Raw genomic sequence first — 27,620 nt, forward strand, 5'->3', positions numbered from 1 at the left:
CAGAATATTCAGTGCTCACCTGAGCTCATTGATATTACTTATCCCTTCATAAGTATTAAGCTCACCTTGTCTGACTAAATAAGGAGCCAAACAGCTTACCAAGTTAAACTCAGTAATTAAAAAATAAATAATCAATAAGAGAGTTAACTCTTTAGTTTCCTACTAGGAGTTCTGACCTGCTCTGAGCTACAGAGGCCTCACATACCCTGATCATCAGCACAGCCTTTCTGATGTCCCGAACGCCGTCATACACCAGGCGAGAGGCATCGATGAACTCATTCTCCTCAAATGGTTGAGGAACGTTGGCACTCAGGGCTTCAATGGCAACCTCTACTTGTTCAGCAAAGCGTGGCATCACTGGGTTAAAAATAAAAAGCAGAGGATTAGGCAACTTTTCTCTCACTACCTCTCATTCCAGCTTTTGGACAAAGTGGCAGGTGCCCGGGTATTCTAACAGTTAAGTGGAGCAAGACACTCATCTGTCCAGTTTGAAGTGAGCCCAATTTAGTAGTCTTTATGACAGTTACCTCGGCAGCAGGGAAAGAAAACTTTCCCAATTCTTATTCTATGCATAGTGATGGTTTGCAAAAGAGAAAGTTTTTGAAACCTGCCCACAGTAGTGTGTGAATATAGTTTTCATGTTACCCTAACCCCAAACTGAGTTGTATTTCTGCTAGTTACTGCTGGTTACTGGTTACTGTAAATCCTTGGCCAAGTTTTAACCTGTTTCTTTGTCTATAAAATATAATAAAATCCTACTTCATGATTCAGTGGGATAATGCAAAAAAGTTTTGGGTGGAATCTGGCCCTTTGGAAGTATCAATAAATATTTAAGTAGTATTGGATGTTAGAGTCATAGCTGGTGAGTAGTAGACCTTAACCCACGTGGCTTCACAGTCAAGTGTGGATGAAATGATACAACTCATCCCACTTCTGTTAGAAATACAGGACTTGAGACATGGGGGATGGGAGGGTGGAGCAAGGGAAGCTGGGGAAGGACTGTGTAATAGAAAAGAGGGAAACACGGGATATTTCAGCAGAAAGGCCTATGGAAAGAGAAGATCAATGGGCTCAAAGATAAAGTGTTCCATCTTACCAGGACCACCTGGATGTGAAAGAGGACATGTATATAAATTTCTAAAATGCTGACATTTTGTTCTTTTCACAGGGATCCTGCACACACCCCTAGAGATTTGTGGAAAGTAAACTCAGCGGAGTGTCTGGAAAACCTCCACTAACTTCTTAAAAGATGCTGCTGATTCACTGATTCTCAAAAATTATAATTCAATTTTCTCAGCTGTTATCCTGTAACAATCAATTCATATAGTAAATGAAAGCCATAAGCATATTTGTTTTATTTACAAGGACGATAAAATAGAAACATCATTCATCTATTTCCCTTTCTGAACTTTCATGCCTGATTCCTCTTTATACTCACTTTCATCCTCTGTGGATACTTTAATATCCATTTTAATCCCTGTGTGAGAAATTCTGCTAAATTACTTTACTCTCTAGGGTCAGAGTATTCAAGATAAAACATTCCTGGAAAAACGTATTTCTACCAGGAAAAGTCAGACTGAAAAAAGGAGGGGAAGACAGCAGGGTTAGAGGAAAACTGTGTGCCCACACTTCAGTAGAAATTATCGAAACCACAGCATGCATGGGGAAATCTCCTTCTCTAGATGAATTACTGTAATTGGTTCTCTATATTACTTGAATTTCTCATTTGGGCTTTTAAGCTATATTTAGATAAAAGAATTTGGGAAATAGTAAGATGTACTGCCACAAATATGAATCAAATAAAACTACATTTCTAAAAACCACTGCATTAAACTCAGACTATTTGAGTTATTCATTTGTGTTGGGAATAAACTTTTTTAAATGACTGAATAATGAGCATGAAATTATTTTTGCATATATTAGAATTCGGGAATAAGCATCTTCTTAAATTACAAGTTCCCTCTTTCTTAAACTGCGTTATATTAATGCCACTCCATGATGTCTACATTGCCATAAGTATGACCATCAGTGATGTTATAGTTCTATGTAATACCGCAAAGTAGCTTTCAGGGGCATAAAACTGTTTATCCCTATGGGTATAACTGATAAAGATTTAGTGCTCCTACATGTATATAAAGTAAATAGACTAGTTCCACAAATCAGTAAGGAAAAATATTAAAAACTGACAGAGAATTAGCACACTCAATTCACAGAAAAGCAATCCTTATTGCTGATAGATACACGGTAAGACTTCACTCATAATCAGAGAAATTATAATGCAAACAATGAGATGTAATTCCATACTTATCGACATAGGTGAACAAATTAAAGCATAATAATATTACTCATATGGAGCATGGAGACAAAATGGTACCTTTCGACTACAGATGGGAGCACAATGGTTACACATCGTTTCGGCAAGTGCTTTGACAAAATCTAGTAAAATCCACTCCCTGTGATTTGGGGCATTCTCTAGGGGCTTGGCCAAATATTAACTTCTAAAGAGATGCTGATTAGGAGGGGTAAGTAATTATACATTAGAGTCACAAAAATGTTTTTGTGTCTCTATGGTTACAGTTGTTTCCTCCTAGGTTATATATTCAAAGGGTTAAGAAGAAAATTATACAAAACCTGAGAATGAAAATAACTGCTTTAAGGGAGCTCTGTCGACAGGCTCTACCCCAGCCCTATTCTGAATCCTCCAACTCACGAACCACTTTAAGATGCTCATTGCACCGGGCGCAGTGGCTCACACCTGTAATCCCAGCACTTTAGGAGGCTGAGGTGGGCAGATCACGAGGTCAGGGGATCGAGACCATCCTGGCTAACATGGTGAAACCCCGTCTCTACTTACAAAACACAAAAAAATTAGCCTGGCCTGGTGGCAGGCACCTGTAGTCCCAGCTACTCGGGAGGCTGAGGCAGGAGAATAGCCTGAACCCAGGAGGCGGAGCTTGTAGTGAACCAAGAGTGCCCCACTGCACTCAAGCCTGGATGAAAGAGTGAGACTCCATCTCAAAAAAAAAAAAAAAAAAAAAAAAAACTAGATGCTCATTGCAGATCCACAGACAGTACATCTGGGTGGGAAAAAAGAGACTTAGGGATGTGAATCAGGGGATAATCAATATATTAAAGTGAATAAGCCTGAGGTCAAAGTTTGAGTGGGAAAGCAATATCCTTTGAGTAGGAAAAGAAACATCATTTGTGAAAAATTTTAAAATACACAAATGAAAACTGTGCATAATTTAAACATATACATTTGTATATGTTCTTACATGTTCTAAAAGGATATATACCACTTTAAATATAGTAGTTACCTTTGAGATGGAAGGAGAGACATTTGTTATATTAGTCTGTTTTTTGTATCTTTGAATCTTTTCATAATTCACATGTTTAAAAAGAAATCAAATTATTCTCAAGGTTGTACTTCTTATAGAACTGGGCTCTGAAAAAATAAAGTTCTATCAGATGGCCCAGAACATGATAGAAACCAATCTGAACAATATCATTAAGTGGGGAAGTCCCTCAGAAATTGTGACTGTAATCAAACACTTAATATTCTGCCTTAGTAACTGCCAACTAAGAAGCTGAGTGGGAAAATGCCCACCCCTCAGACCGCAACCCGCATGAACACACCTTTATTTGCATGAAGACCTTTCTCAAATATAAAGGGGTGAGAAAGGTTATAGTGTTGCTTTGTTTGTGCAAGGTCACCCTGAGGAAGAGATGGGGAGGAGGACAAGGTAGAAGGTGACATTCTATTAGGTTGGTGCAAAAATAATCGCAGTTTTTGCCATCTTGCTAAAACCACCTCCTGGCCTGATACTGCACCCAAGGAAGGGAGAAGAAAGCTAAAACCTAAATGGATGATTTTCATGGGGGATGCTCTGCAACTCAGAATACATCTAGTAATGCTGTGACACCAAGTTTGGAGAAGAGGATTCTATTTGCACCAGCATGGCATACAGTATCTCTCTAGTGAGATTTGGATGGTAGGGCTTTGGTGTAAACAACAGTGTTATTGAGCTGGGGTTGTCAGAAGAGGCAGAAACAATGAACTTTTATGAAGAGATTAGAACAGAAATACCATCAACCTTTCAAGGAAAAAAAAAAGACAGGGGAGAGGGCACAAGTTCTTTATTTTTAAAATAGAGTCTCAGAGTGCAATTGAGCATTAATTAATATTTAAACCATCTTACTATATTCTTTGGCCAGTAAAACATAAAACTTGAAATCATTCAATTGATTACATTTACTGTAACTGACAAGACATCTATTTTTTTTTCTTACCGTAAGTCAGTGTTTTTCTGGGTCTAACCCTTAAGAAACTCTTTCTCTGAGACCAATCCTAAGCACATTCAATATTTATTTTGGGATTAGTCAACTGCTACTGTTCTTTAAACACCAATATGTTTAAAGAACAGTACATTGCTCTCTCCACATTGCTGCTCTTTGCTCATTCGGTCTTATCCTATTCTGCCTTTAAGAGTGATGAGGCTGGGCACTGTGGCTCACATCTGTAATCTCAGCACTTTGGGTGGCCGAGGTGGGTGGATCACCTGAGGTCAGGCGTTCAAGAATAACCTGGGCATCATGGTGAAAACCCACCTCTACTAAAAATACAAAAATTAGCCAGGCGTGGTGGTTAATTCTTCTAATCCTTTGGTAATGTGTAAAAAAACTAGATCCGGTGCAGTGGCTCACACCTGTAATCTCAGCACTTTGGGAGGCCGAGGCGGGTGAATCACAAGGTCAGGAGATCGAGACCATCCTGGGTAACACAGTGAAACCCCATCTCTACTAAAAATACAAAAAATTAACCGGGTGTGGTGGTAGGCACCTGTAGTCCCAGCTACTCGGGAGACTGAGGCAGGAGAATGGTGTGAACCTAGGAGGCGGAGGTTGCAGTGAGCTGAGATCGCGCCACTATACTCTAGCCTGGGCAAGACAGCCAGACTCCATCTCCCAAAAAAAAAAAAAAAAAAAACCACCACAACAACAAAAACCTAAATACCCCAAAAGTAATACTGAGACAGAAAAAGTTTCAAACTTCCTCAAATATGATGCTGCTTCTGCCTCTTACTAATTAGGACAAAACACAGCATTGCCTTTGTGATTCACACATTATATATTAACAGAGTTTCTGATATAAGAATATAAATAGAAGCTTCTTTCTGTTTTCTGAATTACATCCAAAAACTGTAGGTACCACTTTATAGTTATTTATCAGAAATGCTGATTTGTTCTTAATAGCTTGTGTCCTGAAAGGGTGATCAAAGTCAGAGATAAACTTTTAAATTCTGGCTATATTTCTGTAGGCAGTGCACACACTAGGCCACAAAACGATTACATTCTAGGAGTAATGAAATCAGAGTTAAGTATGCATATAAAAATCAAGGTCGCATCATTCTGCTGTTGGAGGTCCTAAACCAGAGGTGAGAAATTTCTGGAATAAATTCTCCTGAGAGATGTCAGGGGTGAAGTTTCAGAGCACAGGGTGAGTCAGTTAAATGAATGAGAAGTTGTGTTAAATATTTAAATAAGACTGCTGACAACCTAAAGGGCAAAATCCAAAGTCAACCAAAGGTAGTGGAGATGAACAGCCAGGTAACCTCGCCACCTTTAGATATATAAAAGGTGCTTGCCCCCGCTTTAAGCATTCCAATGATTCCCTATAACACAGAGAGAACTATAAAACCTCGTTATGAAGAAACAAACATAAACAAGCATCTATTATCTGCCTATATGGTTCCTGCATCTTTCTGTCTCATCCCTTATTACCACATATTCTCAAATGTTCCAATTAGACAGAATTACTTCAATGTCTCCAAATATGAAATGGACTCATAGCAACATATCCATGAATGATTTATTCTCTCATGCTGAAATGTACATACTTGTCTTTGGCCCAGGTGAACTCCTGCTCAATCTTTAATCTCCAGTGTAGAACTAATTGCCATTGTGAAGCTTTCTTTAATCCCCAGAACCCAAAGTAGACAGTGCTCTACAATTCTCTATAATTTTATAGCATCCTAATTTCTCTCACACACACTATTACAGTACTTCGTATACTGTATTAGGCTAGTTCATTGATATTTCTGTATGTCAACTGTTTCACATATGAGTCGCCTTCAGGCAGAGACCATCTCTGCTTCATTCTTCGCATTTAAACCCTCATCCTGCTTCTAGCACAGACAATCTATCCAGTTGGATAGAGAAGGATGAGAAGTAAAAGAAGGGGACAGGAATAAATGGGGAAAATTAAGATGAGAACTCCTTTTGTCATCCAGTATTTCAGGGACAAAATGAGTAGCATCACATTTCACATACCAAGTTTCTCTTTTTCTGCCCATCATTTAGCATTGGTTCAGTAATTTTATTAAAGAGTATCACGAGTCATTTAACAAGTGATTAGTGGGCATTCTGGGTTTGGTCTCTAGGGATATTTCAGAAACCTGAGCTCAGGATTCTTTCAGGACTCTGCTTCTTCAGAAGGAACATCACCATTGAGCCAGAAGAAAGATTCATAATTCTGTTCTCAACTAGTTCACCAAGTCCAATCAAGCACATCTGCATACACAGGGGTCACCCAACTGTGGTGGTGCAGTCAGATAACATACTCTGTGTTCCTTGCCAAATTTTATTATGGAGCATAGAGAAAAGGAAATAGACAAAGTCCCTGTTTGAGAAAACCAGTTTGGTAACTGTTAAAATAATAAGAGCATTGAAAGGAATCTAAAAAGAAAATAAAATATCAGGACAGGGAAGGAATTGCAGCTAATTCCAGTGCAGGAATTAGTACAATATCCTCCCCCCATCACAGATAGCCACTGAGCCTCTGCTGTAACAGTTGGAATTTGGTAAAGATTAGGGAAAGATCAAAGTAATTGGAGCCAGAAAGTATTAATTTGGAGAAACACTGTGGGGCCTTTCCAGTGGCCTCAATATCAGGTAAGTGTTATTTGATGTTATTTCTACAGGTAAAGTATGCTTTCCCAAAAATGGTTCCTATCAGACACCGCTAAGGGATTATTCAGGTGGCCCCCCAATTAGATGTCACAACAGAGGGGAAAAAAAGGGTAAAAGAGTATGACATAAATTACCAGGGCCCTAAAGTTGACCAAAGGGAACTCTGACGGGCATTTATAAGGCACGGGGTGTGGCTTGATGATTCTACACATCCATGAAGCATAATCAGTTATAAGGACACTGAGTCTGAAGTTCCAGTTCACAGTGAAGTAGAAACTACCCCAAACTGAAGCCATGACACATTTCTCCCTTTAGTTCCACTTAAGAACAGAGGACAAATCATAGAAGCTGGCCAACATTTTATATTAGTGATTTTAGTAAAGAATGTCATGATCATAAATTAAATTAATAGGTCTTTAAGTATTCCTCCCAATTCACCCCCACACGGGGGACTTTAAAAATCCTCAGCTCAGAATCTTTTTAGAGATGTTTGGGTGGGAGCATTACCTACTAGGCAAATAGATCTATGTCTACTTCACAAATAATGACTATTTCATTTCTATATGTATTTATAGACCCATGCACTCCACCAGGTATAGGTGTGTGCCTTCCCTAGGAGGTACGAGGGTGGCTGCAATCTTGTTAAAGCACTCGGCTAAGAGTTCCTACACTGTTCAGAGCTTTCACTTCCTACACACATGCACTCGAATCTTGGTTATGACTTCTGACACCACAGGTTAAAGAGCTGCTTCTGCAATTAATGTTTGAATCTCTAAACCTAAGTCAAATTGAATTTTTCCTAATGATGCCATTAGTTTTTTATTCCTTTTGGCATACACACTGATCTTTATGTACCAGCTTTGTCTTTCTATGTACCATTCCCCGACTCTTACCTGTTCGCTTTGACTCCAACCCACTTGTCCAATCGCCTTGAGCGAATCTAGGCCATTCCTTCTCCAGGATCTAGCTCTGTTATTCCTCTGTCCCCCTCCTGTCCACATACTGCATGGCTTCATTTTGCCTCAGTGGATCTTTTGTGCTGTAAATGCCACTGCACAAGGTAATAAGGCTATTATACCAGCATTTGAGTATGTCCCTATTAACTCCATGTTGTGGGATTTGTCCACACCCCCTAGGACTGTTGTATCTAGTTATGCCATTCATTACCCTTATGGTTTCTCCTATCCTCATGTATTTGCAAATATGTATGTGTGTGTGATCGGTGCCTCTGAGAGGGCGCCCAGTGATTCTTTTTCTCCTGGTATTCATGCCTTTGTGTTATCTCCTCAACCTTGAATGTGAGCTGGAACTAGTAACTTACTTCCAACCAAGAGAATATGGCAAAAAAATGATGGGATGCCACTTCTGATATGAAAAATGATGCTGGGTTCTGCTTTCTTACTATCTTGGTTACTTACTCTGATGGAAGACAGTTGCCATGTTGTAAGAGGCTCTAAAGAAAAGCCCACATGGCAAGTTAAATTTGGGGATAATTTGTTACACAGAAATATATAACTAATGTAGTATGCTATGTCATAAGTAAAACTATCACTAAAAATAGCTATACCCTAAGTAAAAATATTGGTAAAAAAAATAGCTAGCAGGACACATTAAAATTTCTGTTTAATTGTGGCAACGATGCTTGCTCTACATTTCAAGTATATTTATTGGTTCCAGAAAAATGTGTAAATGAGTCTTGATGTTTAATTTTACACAAGTTATTAAACCAATTTAAGCCTCAGTTTACTCAGTATAAAACAGAAATAACGATCATTTTCCTTCAGGGCTTACGTAAAGATCAGAAATACATTCAACAAGTTTATGACTAAATTTTATATGCCAATCTAAGCAGTATTCTAGGCACTGGGAATCGAGTGGTAAATAACACAAATACGTTACGCCTTGGAGGCACTTACAAACAAGTAGGATGCGTGTCAGATGATTACCATGCTGCCTACCACATGAAAGAGCCATAGTAAATGCTTCTTGGGGCTGTCTTCACACCACTACTTTCTGCATTTACACTCATGCACACAGTTTCTAACAGGCAAAATCATCTAGTCTCTTTTGGAAAGAACTTGGAGGTACAACCAAATGATTCACCATGGGAAAAAAAAAAAAAAAGGTGGGCATAATGGGACACAGAACACCAATTCGTGTTGGATCTGAAAACTGGGAAGTTGGTACACTTTGTTTTGAAAACTGAGCTTCCCCAGTTTTATGCCCTTCTCTCCCCTCAGCAGCCTGGTATCATCCTGGTGACAGTGTTGCATTTTTAATAAGGAATTTCCTGTGAAATCTGCCCTCAGGACAAGATTTGATAAACTTGCTCCTAGAACTTTCCTTTTTATCTTTCTTGCCAAGAAGGCCAGTGTTAAACACTGTATTCCATCATGACCTCCCCAGATCCATGAGGAAAGAAAGTCTTTGAAAGACTTAACCAACAAAGTAGTAACTTCCAAAATATAAAAACAAAACAATTCAAATTCAGCTTGCCTAGCCCAGTTGAAAGTTTCTAATCAGCCACCCAGTTTCATCCAATATTCTCTTGAAACTATTTCCCTTCTATCTCATATTTACACCACTTTAATTATTTAATTTACATCACTTGATTGAATTTAAATCTTAAGTGTCTTCAAATGCTTTTTAAAAATGTAGCAGAGGCAATGTAGAAATAAACCTTACATACTTTCTCTAAATTTCAATCTTCCTCTGCCTAGACCAATGATATACTAACTTATCTTCTGTCTTGAGACATCAGGTTGGAAGCCGAAAATTGGAATCCAGGAGCGAGGACAACAGTACCCTGGCTTAATCTGCTCCTTATTCGCTGCTATTTGTCAGCGGTTTCTACCTCTCCAGACAACTATCATCATCTTGGCCAGTCCCAATTCTTCCTGCATACATTCTTGGAATTTCCTTTCATCAGAGTCAATCATCTGTTACCTCTGTGGGAGTTTCTAAAGGCTGCCATTTCCATAAATTCATGTTGGGAAAATTATAAATGTATATTTCAAACATAAATCATATTTAAGTTCCAGAAGGCAATACATAACCCATGAGCTGAATTGTTTGATAAAAGATGAAAAAGGACTGCCTAGAAGGAGGGGGAAAAAAAAACTCTCTAAATTCCATTCACGACAACTACCCTAAAAGAATCAGGGAGCATCCATCTGCTCTTGTCTAGACACAAATTCCTTTTCCTGAGGAAAGAAAATACTTGCTTGGAAAGTTTTCTTCTATTTTAAAATAAGCATTTCAAAAATAATCACAAATGGTTTATAACTTAAAAGGATGGCACATTTAATTCTGAAACTTAAAGAATGAATAAAGTATTGAGCATGAGCATGATGCCTTATTTAGCTTACAGTGTTTGTCAAAACCTAGCTTAATAAATAGAGTCTAATTTGGCATCTGTGATGTTTAAGTACTTAGATTGCATTAAGATGTAATAAAGTACTTGCTAAAAATTTATTGCACATAATTTAAAAGATTCTTATCTTGATCATTAAGTATGCAATTTAAGGAGGGTTTAATCCCCCAGAATAAGGCAACTGTGTCATTATGTTACTCATTTATATTAATAACATTTTTGAATTTCAACTCTTAATTAAAGCTGCAGGTAACAGAGAGGTAGACTCAGATCTTAAGAGGTTAAAATTTAACAAAAACATGCAAAAAGTCAATACATACACACATGCCTTAGGTATTAAGATGGACAGAGGACAGATATAAACATTAGGACAGATATAAACATAAGTGGAAAAGTGGGTAACACGAGTATGAAATACTGGGCAGTATATGATAGGTACCAAATGAGTAACACAGATAATAAGAGTAATAGGTACACAGAAGAGTGGGCTTGTCTGGTTAGAAAGGGGACTTCACTGACAAGAAAGAAATCAGGTAGAAATAGAGGAAAGGTAAAATATAGAAAGGCAAACCAGGAGCCAGGTGGGATGGCTCATGCCTGTAATCCCAGCACTTTGAGAGGCTGAGGTGGGAGAATCCCATGAGGCTAGTAGTTGGAGGCCAGTCTGGCTAACATAGCAAGACCTGTCTCTAGAAAAAAAAAAAAAAAAAAAAAAAAAAAATTAAAATTTGGCAAGGAGGTCATTTGGGGGCTACTCTGGCCATATACATATACAGTACTTCTTTGGTTCTTTTGTCCACTTGTTATTTCAGGCCCTCCAGCTACATGTAAAGCTTCCCTTTTTTTTAATTACCAAAACTATTTCTGGAATACTCCAAGTATGTACCACATGTACTGCCAAATGAGTGGCTGTTAGCATATTCTTCCTCTGATTCAAACACCTATCACTGATATGGCAGTTTCCCCTCTGTCAGAGAATCTGGGTGACAGGAACTTACTACAGCCTCAGTTGTGCACAATTAAAGCATCCAGGCCACCAATTCCAGTGAACACCAGCACTGACTCTGCTAGACACAATATGCAGGCCCCTAATTTACTCCACTGCCATTACCACAGATGTTGGTCTCTGATGTCCTTGAAGTGACAAAGAACCACATGTACTTTCCAGTTCCCAGGATTCTGAATCCATGAAGAACTGGAGATTCATGTCTTTTTTTTTTTTTTTTTTTTTTTTTGGTTGTACTTTGGAAACAGGCACTAGAGAAGTGCTGTTTGTTCTGCTATGTCCCCCCAAATTTATAGCCTATACACATGCAATTGAGAATCTTCCAATGTCTACCCTACCCCATCTCCACCTTCACGTTAAGGATTTTATTGTTAGAATAAAATTTTATATCTTACTTTCTCTTCCTGTGTTATATAATTTAGCTTTTTTGAAAATAAATGGAACATGTTATACATAATTTTTCCACCTCATTTTTTAACCTAAAAATATAGTCAGATTGTATAGTTATTCCCCATTCTGTTTTATAGCTGCATAATACTCCATTGTGTGATTAGACCATAATTAATTCAACCAGTGCCCTAAAGCTAGATATTTGTGTTGTTTCTAGCCTACAGTCTTATAATAAATAACCTTGTGCATATGTTTTTATATTTTTTGCCAGTACCTCTGAAGAACAGATTTTTATAAGTGAGATTGCTTTCCAACTGTTAAATATGTTCTTTTGATAAAAGATGTCAAATTTCCTCCATTTTGCACATCCACACGCAAAATATGAGACGACTTTTCCTCATCCTTGACAACAGAGTATATTATAGAACTTTTGGATCTTTGCCATTCTGATGGGTAATGGTTTCTCAGAGTAGTTTTTAATTTGCATTTATCTTACGAGAGAGGTCAAACAACTTTTCTTTTGATGAGGAATCATTTACATTTCTATATTGTAAGCTATCTGGTTGTGGTCGTATTTTCTGAGGTGGTTCTTCAGACTTTTATGCTGAGAGAGCTGAACATGTCTGAACTGTGGGAGAACACATCATTTACAAACACAGCAGTGTACAGAAAATATTTTCAAGTTTCTGTATGGTCAAGCCTTTCCGAACAAAAATACCGGCAACCTGGTTCAAAGGTTAACAGTCCTAAGATAGTGAAATAACCTGGAAAGAGATTTACAGGCTTACCTTCCCCGGAGATATGTTTACATTTCAAAGAGGGATAAAACTAGGAACCATACATTTATGTTCCAAAAGGTTTTAACAACTTGGGTACCTGCTGAACAGAATTCATTTACATAAAAGAGAAAACGTGGCTGGGCACGGTGGCTCACACCTGTAATCCCAGCACTTTGAGAGGCCGAGGCAGTCAGATTACCTGAGGTCAGGAGTTCCAGATCAGCCTGGCCAACACGGTGAAACCTCCTCTCTATTAAAAAATAAAATAAAATAAAAAATAAAAAATAAATTAGCCAGGTGTGGTGGTGAGTACCTGTAATCCCAGCTACTTGGGAAGCTGAGGCAGGAGAATCACTTGAACCTGGAAGGCAGAGGCTGCAGTGAGCCAAGGCTATGTCTAGCCTCGGCAACAAGAACGAAACTTCATCTTAAAAAAAAAAAAAGAGAAATGTTTCTCTCCTGCCCTCAGGAGGAGCACCAATTTCTAAATAAATAAATAAACTCCTAGATTCATGATTGTCTGGTTCCCCAACTGTAGCACAGACCTCCGCTGTATGTGCAGAATCCATCTGCCCTCATCACATTGCTCCAAGAGCGGGAATGGAACATGGGAAACTGACATGCTTACTGTGCAAAGTAACGTTTGTTCTCTGATCCCAAAACCTTGCATTTGTTTTTAGGAGAAAATTATATAGCTATTCAAAAGCTTATCAGATTCCTACAATACTTTGAGTATACAGGTTTTAATAATATAAAAAAAGACAAATTATACATTTTCTATTTAAGGGCTCTTTACCGGATGAGGCTTCTTTCTCATTCTTCCTACATTTCCGACTTAAAATCAATCATGCAGAAGTAACAGACTGTGGATAGTCCTTCCTATCTCTAATACCTAATAGTTTGTCTTCCCCATAAGCTGCCCCTACCACCTTCTTCTGACATCAGTCTCATACTCCAGCCCCTCATATTCCAGTCACAGGCAGGTCACTCAGACCTGTCCAATCATAAAACTCTATTCTACTAGCAACAGAAATCAGTCTAACTGAAGGAAGTATATGCCAAAAAGCCAATCAGATGATTTCCCATTGATATGCAGAAATTGGTCTTGAGCTATGAACCTGAGGCTGCTGGTAGACATATTCTCTATAGAAAAAAATAAAAAAGCATAATGTTCTCATTTTTGGTATTCATTTAATCAATACATACGTATTAAATGTGTTCCATGAAAACACCATTCTAGGCTGTGGGTACCTATAGAAACACTTGCCTCTAAAAACACACAATCCTGTTATAAGCACAGTCATGTACACTGAAGAGGACATACCATACTAAATAGTTTTCTGTTGTCTCCAACTGAGACTAGAGCTATATCTTAAAGAAGAATCTCAATAAACAGATGTAAAGCAGGAGGAGGAGGAGATGAAGAACATTGCAGGGAGGACAGAGGGAGCAGCATGGATATGTTTTGCCTGGAGAATAATGAAGGCCCCCGTCCAGATGGTGCAGAGGGTTTATATAGGGGACTCATGGGCAATAATTGCTTATGCCAAGTGCAGTCACCAGGAAGCCAGAAACAGTGATGCATATATTACACAATTAATACAAACCCATTATTGAATGACAAAACATTAGGCAATACAGGAAAAAACCAAGTCCCAGAGGCACTAACTGATTTGTTTAAGGACACAGTTAGTTGGTAGCAGTCAAGTAATTGAGTTATTCTGAATCCTAACCTTGGATTCATTCTACTTCATTGTCCTGGCCCAAATGTACCCTTCTCAATAAGATTTCTAGTTTGGATGCTTTCTATTTGCTGGTCTTTTTATACTTTCTAAGCAAAAATATATAGAAATGATGTAAAAAGAAAAACATTCTCATCTGTATAAAACTTCAGGTTATAGAGCATGGAAGTAAAATTTATACCATCCGCTTGGCCCACGTATTTTCCAAAATAATGGAATTTTAATATCTGCATACAGAGTGCTCCATAACATAGAACACTTTTTAAAATATGCTTTCTTTTTTCTATTTTCTTTTTTTTTTTTTTTTTTTTGGTTTATTGTTTCCTCTGAAGAAAAAAAATATCTGGCAGAATCTCACAGATCTTTTAACCTAGTCATGCTCACATGGCCACAAACTTGAATCAGCTATCAAATTTACAAAAATGACATTTCAGTATAATCCATTCAGTGAAGAATGAGCTACTGTATGCATATCTAAATATGATATCACTGAATGTGCTTTCACCCCTCCTCAGCCTCCTGCAGCAACCGGACTTTGTAAATGAGATCTATGAAGATGGGTCTGGTCATGCGTGTACTTACTACCAAGCTGTTGGCAATTTGTTATAATTCAGATTTTATTGAAGAGCCCATCAAATATGCCACATAAGTATTTAATGGGTCTGCTGTAGATCCAATTTATTGTGTTTTCATCAGCCTAGATTGTTTTATAAGAAAATGAACAGGTATATTTGTACATAATGCTACCCTATAATTCTTAGCATACTAATAATCTACAAAATTTTCTTAAATTTAACTCAGCATTCATAACAAGACAAGAAGCATTCTTAAGCAAAGCACTGTCTTTACTAAGGAAAGAAAATTCATGGAAAATAAACCACAGATGTGTTATCACTCTTTGGGTACCTCTCAATTTTCCAGCCATTCAGTGAGGGCAGCCAGGTGGTAAAGTGGGAGTCTCCCTACAGTGACCTACCCCTGCAGCCATTCACCTGTCTACACAGGGGCTTGCCTCACTGTAAACACCTTCAGCAGCAACATCCAGTTCAGTCAAGGCTGTTTGATTATTCTGCCCTTTTATAGATTCTTCTTAGTAATGTACTCCCAACCCCACTCCCTTTTCACTATGTCCACAGTACATAGGTTCCAGTCTGTCCTGTTTGAACTTGTCCCTATTTTGGGTTATTTCTTTACTTTAGGGCAGTCATGCACATTATGTTGCCCACCACAACCCACTTCCTTCAAGGATATCTGACAATGTCTAGAGACATCTTGGTAGTTACAACTTGGCATGTAGAAGAAAGAGATGCTACAAACATCTAGCAGATGGAGTCCAGGGATACTTCTAAGCATCTCATAATGGACAAAACAGTCCCCAGAACTCTCCCCAAGAAACAATTATTCAGACCAAAGTGTCAATAGTACAGAGGTTGAGAATATCTGACTTAGGGTCTTGAATCTAATGGCACAGAATTTTTTTAAAATAAAATATCAAACAAAAAATCAATGGGTACAACCTAGTACGCGTGGCAGCCTCAACAACAACCAAAACCACGACATTTTGTCTTCTTTTTCCTTATCTTTCCTCTTGGCATTTTTCTCTTTTTTCCCACTGCCACCCTCTTTCACCCTACAATGTACTCTCATGACAAAATTTGACAGTCACATAGAGAAGTGGCCAATTCAACATGGCTCTAAAATTGTTGAAGTCAGAAACAAAACTAACCAAAAGGTAGATAATTTGGTATCAGGGACATGCATAGCGGTTTCCATTTTGAGGACATATATCTTATGTCTCCTTAGCACACACACACAATGACATTAGAACTAAATCATTTTAGACAACACACACACACCCCCCAACGAAACTTTGTACAAACATAATTACAGAACTGATCCTGTGGTCATCCTCAAACGCCGTGTGTCTACTCTATGCAAGCACATTCCCCAGCAATTCTAATTAGCAATCAGTGAGTTAACAGCTAAAGTTTTCTTCTTTCATTTCTTTGGCAATCTCTCTAGTTATTCGCAAAATAATAACGTTATTCCTGTTTCAGAAAGAGAAGAACAACTGGGGACGAATACCAAAGAAATTGTATACCTTCGTATTCTAGCTCTTAGTCCACTGACACCCACTTTTCCTTAATGCTTATTCCTATATTTTCAATTAAAGTTATATATAAGCTGTCTATTTCAGTCTCTACCTGGTTACTTTCCTAGTTAACTTCAATAAGTCCTGAACAATAGAATTTAAATGTCCTGCTCATCTACCGTATTCAATTAGGAATTGGATGTAGACATCAAAATAAGAAAGGTGCCATTAGTTAAGCCCCCAGAGTGCTCAATCGTTGCAAGCTAGGATAAAAATTTTAACAACTCAGAACAAGAGCAAAAATCTTGATTAGCAACAACAATCCAGGATGAATGACTGTTTGTTTTTTTAAAGTAGAAAAATCAACCAGAACATTATTTACATATCAAGACTTTGGGTGAAAATTATGTTAAAATATTACAGTCAACTAAGCAATTGTCCTTGCCTTTAGATTTTGACCTAGTAAGCAGCACTCCTGTTGTCAAAGCAGTCCAAGACACAATAAGAAAAAGTTCTAAAATGTCATTTGAACAGCGCCTGAGTTATCTGTGGGTAGAAAGTCAGATGAAAATTGGCAATATGCTCTGTATCTTTCATCTGCCACAAGTGTCCTTCCTACCCGTCATGAGTGGGTAGGAACTGAGTCCTGCCTCTAGGTCTTCCACCCTTCTGGTATTGTTTATCTAGTGTCAGACCCAAGTGAGTGTTACTCTGTCAGAAATCCCACATGAAGCTGAGACTTTGTACAAGAATAGAGCTGATGGGCTAGGAGCTGAAAGCCACAGAAATGTGAGATGGTCTCCCTAAAGGTTACTAAGAAAAAGTCCTTAATTTGGAGAATTAGAAAAAAAAATACCTTTTTACAACTCTTCCAAGTGAGGAAAGAAATACTGTATGGCTTGCTTTGTGTTACTCAATTGAATGTAAAGGGCAAGCTTATATGAAAGAAAGCAGTGCGGACTCTCAGCTAATTCAAATGCAGTTATATCTTGTCATCATTATTTTTGTTATTATTTATAATTCTAAGTCTGTAAGGATGTTCCAAGGCAACAATCTCTAGATGTGCTCTTTATAACATGATGCCACGCCATTCTGTTTCTGCTTATATTTCAAAGAGAATGACCAATACCTGTGTTTATGTACTGTGTTTTCCTTGCTATTCCAGGCTAACAAATACCTACAGAACTCTTTGTAAATAATCTTTTCCCCATAAAAAGCAACGTATTTCTACCAACATATCTCATCATGCAGAACTTGGAACACAGCTATAGCTGACCTTTCAGAGATGGCTATTTTTAAAATGCCTAGTGGCATCCAAAGCTCATATGCAAAATCATGAAGGTCCCCCTTAGGGTTTGAGGGGAGAGGCCCTTCTGTGCATATATATGCACCAATTCATTATTCATTAACAACCTTATCCAATGTGGACTTACATTCTCTTTTTCTATTCCCTAGTCTCCTTTCATTCCTTGGACTATATATCTATTTTCATATATACAAATATACAAGGCCTGAGGAAGCCAAAAGACACTGGTCAAGAGGGGAGAACTACTTAAAACAGGCCAGTCTTTTATATATTCTCCAGAGTTGTAGATTGTTCTAATTCAGTTGAAGTATTTTTTTTCACCCCAATGCATGTGCAAGCTCTGACAAACTTCCATAAGTAACCATGCCTTACCATAGCAGTGAGTCCTGTGAGCAGCCACATGCCCCTGAAGGAGGGCATGTAAAGCTTTCCTAGAAAGAAAGGGAATATGCTGAAAGCCTAACTCTTTGTCAGCAGCCACCACCTTTCTTTGAGCACATCATATCCACGCACTATCTAGAGCCTTTATGCTTTCCACTGGCTGTTCACAGTTTTTCCTTAAGGTCCTATCCTCTCAAGCAATAAATGAAGAAAAGGTTAACTTACAGATTCCAAGTTCTTATCACATCTGCACTATTTTATAACCCTGTGACCTCATTCCAGTCTCTTAGCCAATTCAAACTGTAATTCTCTCAAACCATAAAATTATCTCATCCACAATTGGAGATAATGAAGTAAGCAGAAAAATTTTATTAGGTGTTTGGAGAATCAAATGATCTACATGAAAACTATAAAGAAATATATGCATGCAAAGCAGCAAAATTGTCATTCTCCTAATATCTCCTAATGTTATTCCAATTCGAACTCAAAAAACAAAGAGAAAACTCAAGTACTCTATCCATTCCACGATTATGTGCAATTTAGAAGCATAAAGGCCTACAGAAATCAATGACACAGATTTATTCAGATATGGAAACTAATCAAGATATTAACATTTTGGCCAGACCTAATACCAATGCTTACCTGTTTCAGAAAGTAATTTTGTAGCTTCCAGCACCTTCTCAGTATAAACCCCAGCTTCATAGTTCTCCATCTCAGCATTGATGATGTGTATGACTCGAGCTGCCCGGCCCCTGATGGCCCCTGCTGTCCGGTCCAGAGTGTCCACATCTCCCTCTTGGAGGGCTATCACACACTTGTTCACATCCTCCAAGATGTGATTTTCTATGGAGAGGACACATACACATTTAGATGACTTTACATCACTCAGAACTTAACCAATTAAAATTGATTCAACCATCATGAGCCCTTGCCTTGGACACATCTCAGTGCATGCCTAATAATACTAAAATTGTATGTAAAGGACATAGTTTATAATTACAATAGTGGTTCTCAAACCTGAACATCAGCCAGAGGGCTCGTAGCATCACACAGATTGCTGGGTGCCACTCCTAGAGTTTCCGATTCAGTAAGTCTGGGATAGAGCCCAAGAAATTGAGTTTCTATTAAGTTCTCATATGACATTAATGCCACTGGTTTGAAGACAACATTCTGAGGACCACTGACTTAAAGAATATCCCTTCTTTTGTTTCGAAGTTTGATACTTACACACGAGAAGGCCTTTTAGAAGTTGTAGCAGCCAACATGAAGTCAATCTGACCAAGTATAAATGTCCATAAATAAAATCAGAGTCAAAGCTTTGGGCAAATGTTTGTTTAATCATGTTTTCATTAAGAAAACATTTGAGGAAAAACTAAACAAGTATCACGCAGTTGGTCTTTCAAAATTATGTCATGCACATGGTATATACAATGGGAAAACTGATTAGGTGAAGATGATCAGAGTTCTCACAATTAAAATACAATCCAGTCTCTTGTGGCTGGTTCCCTCACATTATAGTCAAGGTCTGCATAACTTTCACGTCATTGCCCAAAGTAGAAATCAAGCAGGCAGGAGGGGAGGCTTCACTCTCTAATGGCATAGAGAAAACACATTATTTGTTCCCTTGCAGTTTTAACAAGTGTATAATTTTGTATTTTTCATTTCCCATGTGAGATCTGTAATTCTATTCCTTGTGCATTCTTTAGAAGCAGAATTCTAAGGAAATGTTCGAAAGGTTTACTGCTCTGTGGAAATAACTTAAGCTGAACACACACATACATGCATACACACAAAGTAATAAACTGCATGTTTGTGTTCCCTTAAAATTCATATGTTAAAATTCTTACTCCCAAAGGGGTAGTATTAAGGGGTGCAGACTTCAGGAGGTGATTATGAGGGCAGAATCCTAAGGAATGGATTTAGTATCCTTATAAAAGAGATCTCAGAGATCCCTCCCTCTTTCTCTACCATGCAACGTTCCCATGAGAAGACTATGAGAAAGTAGAGTCCTTTGTCTTGGACTTCCCAGCCTCCAGAACCATGAGATATAAATTTCTATTGATTATAAACAACACAGTTTATGGAATTTTCCAAAACACACCAAGACATGAACACATAAAAATATGTGCTTTTTGATAAATATATTTTTTAAAGTCTTAAGTAACCTGTTAATATTTTAAAATTATAACTGCCAAATCCAACCAATAGTTTATAAAGAGTTAAAATAAAATATTACCTCTTTAAAAAGCTTTTAGGGCTAGTTCTGATTTTAAATTTCCTAAAGAAGGAAAAAAGGGAGAGTATCCAGCAAATCCTAGTCTCCACTACTGATCTCCCCTACTCTCACTAAGCACTTAGAAAATTTATTTTTTTAGGACACAGTATAGAAAGTGCAAGTTATAACTGACTTTTCATAAAGAACATCCATTTTGACCTCATACAGTGTGATTCTCACTCAAACCATTATAAATTACTGATTTCTACATTCTCTAGTTCTTTAATTTCAACTATAAATTAGAATAGAAAAATAATGAAATGTTTAAATTTTAATATTTAGATTTCTAAAACTCACAAAAAGTAGTACTTCCCAAATCAGGACTTTTTTTGAGACATGACATTTTAATGAAAACGTGATTAAACATATGAACACAGTATATACCGAAAAGGATATCTGAGACAAATGTTTACTCAAATGAATATTGTTACAGAATTTTAAATATAAAACTTTGATTATAAGAAGCTTCTCTTCCTGTCCTGTGGAATTTCTTAAGACAATTAAAATGTGTCCTGGCCCCTAAGAGTAAGTAACTAGAAAAGGATTTGTGTCTAAATCACATATCCATCTGCTATTTTCTTTGAATAACAGTAATACAAGAACGGGCAAAGTTTCGTGCAGAGTTTAGAAATGGTACTTTGGAGTTGAGTAAAACCTAGTGAGACGTCTGTTGATTATATTAGATACTGATCCTTCCGGAGTTAATAGTTTTGTTTTTAATTTGTAAGAAAACTATTCATGACCCAATATGTTAAAATGAAAACGTATGTTGTTTTTTTTTTAATGGGACTATCCAAAAGTAGAAATATGCAACTATTTTAAGAGGCAAGAAATATGTTTTTTATAGATATTATTATACCTATTTAAAATAAACCAGTATATGCTAAAAATCCATAATAACAAAAACATTGCTATTAATTAGTCAAATCATCAAATTTGTTATATAGGTTAATAATGTCGTGTGAACAAAATATTAGCTTTATAATTTACTTTTTTTTTTTTTTGAGACGGAATCTCCCTCTGTCACCCAGGCTGGAGTGCAGTGATACAATCTCAGTTCACTACAACCTCCATCTGCCAAGTTCAAGAGATTCTCCTGCCTCAGTCTCCTGAGTAGAGGGGATTACAGATATGCACCATCACACCTAGCTATTTTTTTTTTGTCTTTTTAGTAGAGACGGGTTTTCACCAATGGGTCAGGCTGCTCTCGAACTCCTGACCTCAAATGATCCACCTGTCTCGGTCTCCCAAAGTGCTGGGATTACAGGCATGAGCTACCAGGCCCAGCCTAATTAACTAATTTTTATAGATAAACTTTTAAAATTTTAAGATATAATCATGCAACATAAATCATTTCAGTCAACAATAGACCACATATTTGAAGGTAGTCCCATAAGATTATGTCATATTTTTACTGTACTTTTAAAATATTTATACATGTTTAGATATACAAAACTTACTACTATATTCCAATTGCTTACAGTTTTCAGTACAGTAACATGCTGTACAAGTTTGTAGCCTAAGAGCAATAGGTAGTACCATACAGTGTAAGTATGCAGTAAGCAATGCCATCTAGGTGTGTGAATACAGTATATGATGTTCACACAAAGATGAAATTGCCCAATGATGCATTTCCCAGAACGTATGCCTGTCGTTAAGCAACATATAATTACAGTTTACTCAGTGGTTTTCTACCTTCTCCAATTCAGGTCCCTTTTTATGAAAAAAAAAAAAGAGTCACAGTTTCTTCATGATAGTAGTTATATTGATGGATGGTAGACATGTAAAAGCTACTACGGTTCAGAATGTTTTCAAATAGATTTGTGTTTTATTAATAATGTACAGGCATGTCTTGTTTTATTGTGTATCACATATTGGTGGGGTGTTTTGCTTTGTTTTGTTTTGTTTTGTTTTTTGTTTTTTCCAAACACAAATTGAAGGTTTGTTGCAACTCTGCCTCAAGCAAGTCTGTTGGCGCCATTGTTCCAACAGCATATACTCATTTCCTATCTCTGTGTCACAGTTTTGTGATTGTTGCATTATTTCAAATTTTTCATTATTGTTTTGATGATCTGTGATCAGTGATCTTTGTTACTATAGCAACTGTTTTGGGGCATCAGGAACCATGCCCACATAAGATGGCAAACTTAATAAATGTTGGGCGTGTTCTGCCTGCTCCACCAAGATGGTCGTTTGTCATCTCTCTCTCTTCTCAAGCTTCTTATTCCCTGAGACACAACAATATTAAAATTAGGTCAATTAATAACCCTATAATGACCTCTAAGTATTCAAGTGAAAGGAAGGGTCACACATTTCTCACTTGAAATCAAAAGCTAGAAATGATCAAGCTTAGTGAGGAAGACATGTCACAAGTCAAGAGAGGCCAAACAGCCAACTTGTTTAAGTACAAGAAAAAGTTCTCGAAAGACATTAAAAGTGCTACTCTAATGAACACACAAATAAGAAAACGAAGCAGCCTAATTGCTAATATGGAGAAAGTCTGAGTGGTCTAAATAGAAGATCGTATCAGCCACAGCTTTCCTTTAAGCCAAAGCCCAATCTTGACAAGACCCTAACGCTCTTTAATTCTATGAAGGCTGAGAGAGGTGAGGAAGCTGCAGAAGAAAAGTTGGCAACTAGTAGAGGTTGGTTTATGATGTTTAAGAAAGAAACCATCTCCATAACATAAAAGTGCAAGTTAAAGCAGCAAGTGCCGATGTAGATAGAACCTGTGGCAAGTTATCCTAAAGATCTAGCTAAGATCATTGATTAAAGGGGGAAAACAGTAAGTTTTCAATCTAGACAAGACAGCCTTCTACTGGAAGGTGCCATTTACAACTTTCATAGCTGGAGAGAAGTCAATGACTGGCTTCAAAGGACAGGCTGACTCTCTTATTAGGGGCTAATACAGTTGATTTTTAGGTTGAACCCAGTGCTCATTTACCACTTTGAAAATCCTAGGGCCCTAAGAGTTATGCTAAATCTACTCTGCCTGTGCTCCATAAATGGATCAATGAGGCCTGATGACAACACATCTGTTTATAGCATGGTTTACTGAATATTTCAAGTCCACTGTTGAAACCTACTGCTCAGAATAAAAATAACAATTCTTTTCAAAATGTTATTGCTCACTGAAAATGCACCTGGTCACCCAAGAGCTCTGATTGAGATGTACACAGAGATTAGTAGTGCTTTCCTGCTTGATAACACTCTGTAGATAACATTCTGCAGCAGATGGATCAAGGAGTCATTTTGACTTTCAAGTCTTATTATTTAGAAAATTCATTTTATAAGGATATAACTGCAATAGATAGTGATTCTCCGGATGAATCTGGGCAAAGAAAATTAAAGACCTTCTGGAAAGAATTCACCATCCTAGTTGCCACTAAGAACATCCATGACTGATTCACCAGAGAAAGTCAAAATATCAACATTAACAGGAGTTTGGAAGAAGTTGATCCCAACCCTCATAGTCGACTTTCAAGGGTTCAAGACTTCAGTGGAGGAAGAAAGTGCATTTCTAGTGGAAATAACAAGAGAACTAGAATTAGAAGTGGAGCCTAAAGATGTGACTGAATTGCTGCAATGTCATGATCAAACTTCATGGATGAGGAATTGCTTATGTACAAGCGAAGTGGCTTCTTGAGATGTAATCTATCCCTAACTATGATAGTGTGAACATTGTTGAAATGACAACAAAGGATTTAAAATATTACATAAATGTAGTAGATAAAGCAGCAGCACAGTTTGGGAGGATTGACTCCAATTTGAAAGACGTTCTACTGTGGATAAAGTGCTGTCAAACAGCATATCACATGCTACAGAGAAATCTTTCATAAAGGAATAGTCAATCAACGCAGCAAACTTCATTGCTACCTTACTTTAAGAAATTGCCACAGCCACACCAACCTTGAGGAACCACACGGGAACCCTCACTCAGATCATCACCAAGGAAACCCCCCACCGCCCCCACCAAAGAGATTATGTCTGGCTGGAGGCTCAGAATGATCTTTAGCATTTTTTAGAAATGAAGTATTTTTAAATAAAGGTATGTACATTTTTTAAACATAATCCTACTGCACAGTTAATGGACTACACTGCACTGTAAACATAACTTTTATATGCACTGGGAATCCAAAAAATTTGCACGATTCACCTTATTACAATTGGTGTTTTACTGCAGTAGTTGAAACAGAACCGGCAATATATTTGAGGTCTGCTCATATTTGGAAAAAAGTCATACCTGTTTATGTAGACATGAACATGAACTTTTTGGTCAGAAGACCATACTTGGTGTATATACGGATTTTTGAACCCCCTGTAATAACTTCCCCACCCGTATACCCTGTGCCTTCAGGTCTAGCTCCTACAGTTAGTAAGCATGCTAATCTAGTATATATCAAGGAGGGCAGTCAATTATTTGAAGGCAGAATACATACTTGATTCATATTTGCATTCCTGACAGTGGCCTATAGGCAGCAGGCAATCAAAAGAGATACTGAATGAACATGCCCATTGAGAAGGGGCGATCAGTTACACACTTTTATTCTAAGGCGTTTTGAAGAGAAAGAATTCATGAAGTAAAGAGGGAGAGGAATGATGTTGCAAGTAGAAAGGAATTGAGATGAAAATAGTAATAAAAGGCAAATGTATTCTAGAGATTATTCCCTTGCTGGGAAAAACTACAATGTTTTGGTGCCACACTCTAATATCAAGTGTTGTATTTAAACATGTCATGAAATATTTGATTGCAACATACTTTATTGTAAACTTCCTTACATTTTGCAACATTACTATTTTAGAAATTACATAATGTTGTTATGAAAAAAATCAATAATGACCAAACTCTTTCACTATTGTAAACCACAAGGCTGTAGATTCAAAAAAAATAAAGTTCACTGTGAATTTTTAAAAGAAAACAAACTTAAGACTGTAGAGTTAAAAAAATAAGGAAAAGTAAAAAACAAACAAACAAACAAACAAACAAAAAACTATTGGGCATTATGAGATCAAGTTAATAGCTTTTTCAGATCTTAGCTTACTACTACTTTCTGAGCCAAATCCAAGAATTAAACTGTCAGATGATTAATGCCAAGATGCTTATTTTAAAACATTATTAAAAATTGTAGGTTTTCCAAAGTGGGAAAAAGTTTAAATGTTATAACACAGTCATTTCACTTTTTTATGTGCACAGGCCACATCTGAAAATTGGTTTTGCTCCTGTAATGTTAATAGCTAGCATCATTGCTCCCCAAACTTGTTGCATTTCATATGGACAAATTTAATATCAGATACAGAAGTTAGGGTAGCATTAAAAAAAATTTTAAACTACCATCTTTTAAAAACAAAGATCTGTTTTTATTGTTTTTTAAATAGAGTTTCCTGCCCAAAGAGATATTCCCCTAAAAAGAAACTGATACATAAAATGTCATTAATGCCATTTCAAAATATCTCCTGGGCCAAACTTGCAATTTACTGATGTAAATGTTTGGCTCTAGCTCAGAGAGAAGATGAGAAGTAGTTTCCCTACCTATTGGGCTGTGTCCACAGCCTACCAGCAGGACAGAGTGGGCTGTATCATTATTTGTCAAACCCCGTCTGTGGAAAGGTGCCTGCTGCCTCTGATTGTCAACTCCAAAGGCATGCTCCAGCAGGCCCTGCCAAGCTGGCTTTCTGACAGCGCCTGTTCCTTTTCCTGCCATGGCATGCTGTGGCACTTGTACCACTGGGGTTGGACTGCACAGTATTATCAGCAGAAGCCAAAGTCTTTTCTTCTTGCTAGTAATAATGAGATGCACAACGGAATGGCAAGGAGAAAAGGGAGCAAAGAGGCAGGGCTCGGGGGAGGAAAATTAAGAAAAGCTTTGCCCTGTTGAAAAACTCTGAGATAAGACCTCCTCACCTTGCTTGTTCCCACCCTCAGAAATTTTTGTACATGCATTTCAAAGAATAGTTGGAAACGTTGTAAGTTCTGAAATGATTCCTCTCTGGAAAAGGCAGTGTACAGGTATTTCTTATTGATTTGAAGGTAGAAGGGGATGCAGAAGATTTCCAGGGGCTGTCAGGATGGCTGTGTGAAATCTGAGGCTGGTTGGGAAGGGCTCTTATTTGGAGCACCATAGTTATCCCGGAAAAAAAAAAAAAAAAACTGACCGTATACTATAAAGATTAGTATCAGCGGCCACCTTGGTATTCTCCAACACCCAAATCACCAACATACCTATCTAAGCAATTTCCAAATACCTTATGAGATTCATTTTGTGGGGTTATCTTTTAGAAGATTAGAACTCAGCTATCAGCAAAGCAGAAAATAATAAAGCAGAAATGGGCCATGTGTGGTGGCTCATGCCTGTAATCCAAGCACTTTGGGAAGCCAAGGCAGGCAGATCACCTGAGGTCTGGAGTTTGAGACCAGCCTGACCAACATGGAGAAACCCGGTCTCTACTAAAAACACAAAATTAGCTGGGCGTGGTAGCTCATGCCTGTAATCCCAGCTACTCTGGAGGCTGAGGCAGGAGAAGGGCTTTAACCCAGGAGGCGGAGGTTGCGGTAAGCCAAGATTGTGCCATTGCACTCCAGCCTGGGCAACAAGAGTGAAACTTTGTCTCAAAAAAAAAAAAAAAGAAAAAAAAAAGAAAAAGAAAGAAAGAAAAGAAAAAAGCAGAAATGACAACATATTGAGTTCTTTTATCAGCTAAACTCTAGATATGGTGATATTTAAATGAATAGTTGTTTTGACGAGTCATCAAAAATGAAGACCTTGGTAATAAAAAACAAGACAGGTTTCAGAAAGGGATTAAAGATTAGAATGAGAATGCCAGAGGTGGAAAAAGCAAGCTGGAATGAAAGCAGAAAGCACCAAAAGAAATTTCCTTTCTATCTTGACTTACTGAGAATTATATAGTTTCTGAAAAGAGGATGATCTGGATCTTAATACCATTTCTGCCAAGTTACCTACCCTCTCAATGACTTAGTTTTCTTAAAACAAAACTTAGAATTACTAGTACCTATTTTATAGATTTTTGATGAGAATTAAATCAAGCAGCAGAGAGTAAGGTAAATTCTAGTCACAGGCCACATGTTACATCAATGTTCCCATCTGCCTTGGCTTGCCCCATCATTGAAAAGCTGGCTTTTTGATTATCCATCAAATCTACAGATTTGACTACGCTGTTCTCAGACAAGCCCCAGTGGGAATTTATTTTGTTTCTTCCGGAAAAGAAAAGGCTGCAACTAGAAATATTTCTAAACCTGACGGCCCCCTTCAGAAATCACTTCCACACTGTTGTGGGCAGAGGTCCTGTCC

At 37.5% G+C, this 27,620-nt stretch overlaps 1 protein-coding gene across 4 annotated transcripts in view; it reads right to left on the bottom strand.

The window, feature by feature from the left end:
- Positions 1 to 27,620, bottom strand: part of CTNNA2 (catenin alpha 2) — a 1,167,663-nt gene that overhangs the window by 80,298 nt on the left and 1,059,745 nt on the right. For all 4 annotated transcript variants that reach the window (XM_015112724.3, NM_001266343.1, XM_077958576.1 and 1 more), the window contains 2 exon segments: positions 18,681 to 18,881; positions 206 to 357 (listed from right to left, as the gene is read on the bottom strand). In XM_015112724.3, the coding sequence (XP_014968210.1) occupies positions 206 to 357; positions 18,681 to 18,881 (353 nt within the window).

This window comes from Macaca mulatta, chromosome 13, assembly GCF_049350105.2.
Source record: "Macaca mulatta isolate MMU2019108-1 chromosome 13, T2T-MMU8v2.0, whole genome shotgun sequence".
In the NCBI taxonomy this organism is placed as follows: Eukaryota; Metazoa; Chordata; class Mammalia; order Primates; family Cercopithecidae; genus Macaca; species Macaca mulatta.